Genomic DNA, 3,773 nt, shown 5'->3' on the forward strand with positions numbered 1-3,773 from the left:
CTTAGTTCCCCAAAAATACCGTGGCAGTATGAATTGCTACTTCACATTTGATAAAGAGGTTGATAAAGGTGTTGGGGATTGATATAATATTGCAATAGTAGGGTGTGATGTTTCTAGTTAAAACCTGAAAATACTTTAGGCTTGAGCTGTCTGCTATAGCAAATAACCAGCTGAAGAAATTACAAATTAGTGCTGAATTAAAATTTGCCAAGTATGAAAGTGCTTCGTTACCCGACGTCCGCGTCCATGTAAACCGATGCAAAAAAATATGCCAGCTCACCAGGGAAGACAAATTGTAATGTGTCAAGAACTTGGCGTGGCAGGCGCGTTTTCATTTCTACCGCAGTCTATGATGACTCCTGGGCCCTCGTGACCCCATTTTATTCAGCACTGCATAAGCTGTAGCACAAATATAAGAGCTTGAATATACTGCAAATGAACTGAAGCCTGGGCAAGTTGGTATATATATACATTTTCGTAGTAAAGCACCAGCTGACACGGGCATAAAGCAGACAAACACCGGTCCCATCCACAACTGCCAAACATTTGACGAAGAAAAAACTGGCTCGCTCGCACTGTCACTACTAAACTTCATTTTTCCCCTGCAAGTTATAAATGCCAGAAAGGCTGAATGCTCGCGGTGTGCAGGCTGCGTGCAAGTTTCGCGCTGACGCTGGCGCAAGCGTATCGCATGCAGTACGTCCGCCTTCGTTAAAATGCGAGTTGTGTGAAACCGAAGTTTGACTATAATTACTCGTAGAGCATGGTCAAGGCCCTTTGCCACATCCATAGACAATAGCCTTATGCACTCTGGCCCGTACAGCGGCCAAATACAGCGGCCTTTCGGGCCGCCCATGGGCCGCCGCATGCCGCCGCTTTCTGGTATTTTGTCGTCGCGGCTCTTACGTTGAAGCAACAAGTTGCACTGGCCTGCCTGATTTTAACGCCAAACATGTTAGTGGTGCCATAAGGAAGGCTAACAGCAAAATCTGAGCAGGTGGAGCCGAGAATGTCAAACAGAAAGGAGGGCGCATGATAAAAGCAGATAACCAAACACAAGGATGGTGCGGAGAATATATCTTTCACGAGCCGATGCGACTTGTGGTTACGTCCCGAGTTCAGTGGTGGTGAAAAATAAAAGGTACATTTTTCAGTGAAAGCGGTCACAATTATGGTTAAGGTAAATGACCCGCCATTTGAACTGCGTGACCTGTTTTTTGGTGTCGTCCTCTAGCGAGCAAAATGACAAATGTGCCACGCCGCCACGCCGGCGTGGCGGCCAGTTTCTGCGCTTCTTCTCGATCCCGTCGATCCCGTTGGCAACACCAGAGTGCGTGAACCTCTCCGGCTCACCGGTGATATTATTTCGGCTCCCCGGCCGGCGCTGCTACAATTCCGTCCTTTTTGACCTCTCTCGTGTTTGACAGTTTACCGTACCTGAGCGCGCGCTGAAATGGCCAACGCTCTGAAGAGCTCGTTGTTCGGTTCGCTGCCGAAAAGCGCTTACGGCGTAACGTGCGCGCGCGCTTGCTCGTGGTGGTCGCACGTCGAAATGGGCCCTCCCGACCCGATTCTGGGAGTTACAGAAGCCTTCAAGAAAGACACAAACCCGAAGAAGATGAACCTGGGCGTCGGGGCATACCGCGACGACACCGGAAAACCGTACGTCCTGCCCAGCGTGCGCAAAGCCGAGGAGATCATTATGTCAAAGAAGCTGGACAAAGAGTACCTGCCCATTGGCGGTATGTCCGAGTTCTGCAATGCCGCCGCGCAGCTGGCTTTCGGCGAGGACAGCGAAGTCATCAAGAGCAAGCGAAACACCACTGTTCAGGGCATTTCCGGAACGGGCTCGCTCACGATCGGCGCTTTCTTCTTGGGCCAGTTCTTCAAGGGCAACCGCGAGATCTACATGCCCACTCCTACATGGGGCAACCACGTACCGCTCTTTAAGCGTGGCGGGCTGACTGTTAAGCAGTACCGCTACTACGACCCCCAGACTTGCGGATTCGATTTCAGCGGCGCGCTGCAAGATATCGCCAAGATACCCGAGGAATCCGTCATACTTCTTCACGCGTGCGCGCATAACCCGACCGGCGTAGATCCGAAACTTGAGCAGTGGAAGGAAATATCGAAAGTGATCAAGAGCCGCCGCCTGTTTCCGTTCCTGGACATGGCGTACCAGGGATTCGCCACCGGAGACATCGACCGTGACGCGGCGGCCGTACGGCTTTTCGCGGAGGACGGCCACGGCTTTGCCGTCTCCCAGTCTTTCGCCAAGAACATGGGCCTGTACGGCGAGCGCGTAGGCGCATTCACGATGGTCTGCGGCTCCAAGGAGGAGGCGGACCGTGTCATGTCGCAGATCAAGATCATTGTTCGACCCACCTACTCGAACCCGCCCATCCACGGCGCTCGCCTTGCGCACCTGATTTTGACCGACCCCGAACTCCGCCAGCAGTGGCTCAAGGACGTAAAGGGCATGGCGGATCGCATCATCGGCATGCGAACGCGGCTGCGCGACGGTCTCAAGCGAGAGGGCTCCACGAAGAACTGGCAGCACATCACCGACCAGATCGGCATGTTCTGTTTCACCGGCATGACGCAAGAGCAAGTAGCGCGGCTCATCAAGGAGTTCAGCGTGTACCTGACCAAAGACGGCCGAATCTCAGTGGCAGGCATCTCTTCCAACAACGTGGACTACTTGGCACATGCGATGCACCAAGTCACCAAGTGAAGACAGGCCTTCACCACCAGATTAGGGCGTCGAGTTCATCCTTACACAAGGTACCACAGTAGGCCTTCAGGTGCAGCCCTTATAGATTGGATCACAGTTACATCTACATCAAGGAGGCTGTAGGTGACTCGCGTCAATTTTACACACTGTTGTGTTCGGCTTTAAGACTATGGCCCCCGCCTCTATTCTCGAGTCAGTCATCAGTGATACTTGGAACTTTGCTGGAAGTATCGTATGGAAGGCATCAACATTTTAGTCGCATCTCAAAAGGAAACCAACACCCTTTTAATTTTTTGTCGTAATTGGGTTTTTACATTGCAACTGGTGACAATAATTGTTGAATTTGTATTACCTTTTAACAAGCAGGCTCGGTGCATAGTTGTTCCTTATCAAATCTGCAATGATGAAATATTTCTTTATTAGTATTTCTTGCTGTAGATTGTTTGGTCACGTTGATCTTTTGTTGTACTTATTTAAATTGAAGTGTTCATTCGCCATGCTAGTAGTTTTCGTGAAATAAATTCAGCTTGAAATGACTTGACGATTGTTAATCTGTGCACTTTCTTGCACACATGTAGGTGCAGGAAGGGACTGTTGAGTGTTTGACAACAATATACTGCGCAGTTCTGTGTGTTGCAGCCCGTTATCAGACTATGGCAATGCTCAAACAAATTTTATCACCTACGCAAAGTGTCCCCTTCTGGCTGGGAGGCATTGAGTGGCAAAAAGGTGTGTAGAGCTTAGGTTTCACTATCATTGACTGATCGTGCAAGGCTCCAAGATGGGTACATGTTACTGACCGCAACTTGCACAAAAAGAATTCCAATTGAAAACATTGCTTGTAAAAATGCTATTTGCACCCAAATATCAAATTGTCCTTGACTTTGATGAAACTAAGTTTCTAGAAGCTTTCATTAAAACTGCAAGGTGGCATTGCGACCAGCAGTCTGGAATCTAACGAGTAAACTGTGAAGTTTCTGGGTTTGGTGCTCAACAAATGGCTAGCAGTGCTAACACTCTTGAAAAACACAGTAATACA

The 3,773-nt window shown here is 49.5% G+C and overlaps 1 protein-coding gene across 1 annotated transcript; it reads left to right on the forward strand.

The window, feature by feature from the left end:
- Window positions 1–1,293: 1,293 nt before the first annotated feature.
- Window positions 1,294–3,270, forward strand: Got2 (glutamate oxaloacetate transaminase 2). Its single transcript, XM_075696737.1, has one exon. It carries the CDS (start codon window positions 1,454–1,456, stop codon window positions 2,732–2,734), a length of 1,281 nt encoding a protein of 426 aa, XP_075552852.1. The 5' UTR covers window positions 1,294–1,453; the 3' UTR covers window positions 2,735–3,270.
- The last annotated feature ends 503 nt before the right edge of the window (window positions 3,271–3,773 follow it).

The sequence above is a fragment of the Dermacentor variabilis genome, chromosome 6, assembly GCF_050947875.1.
Source record: "Dermacentor variabilis isolate Ectoservices chromosome 6, ASM5094787v1, whole genome shotgun sequence".
Lineage (NCBI taxonomy): Eukaryota > Metazoa > Arthropoda > Arachnida > Ixodida > Ixodidae > Dermacentor > Dermacentor variabilis.

What these genes read in the sequence shown, in the direction of transcription:
- Got2 (XM_075696737.1), top strand. Translation starts at nt 1,454, where the DNA reads ATGGCCAACGCTCTGAAGAGCTCGTTGTTCGGTTCGCTGCCGAAAAGC.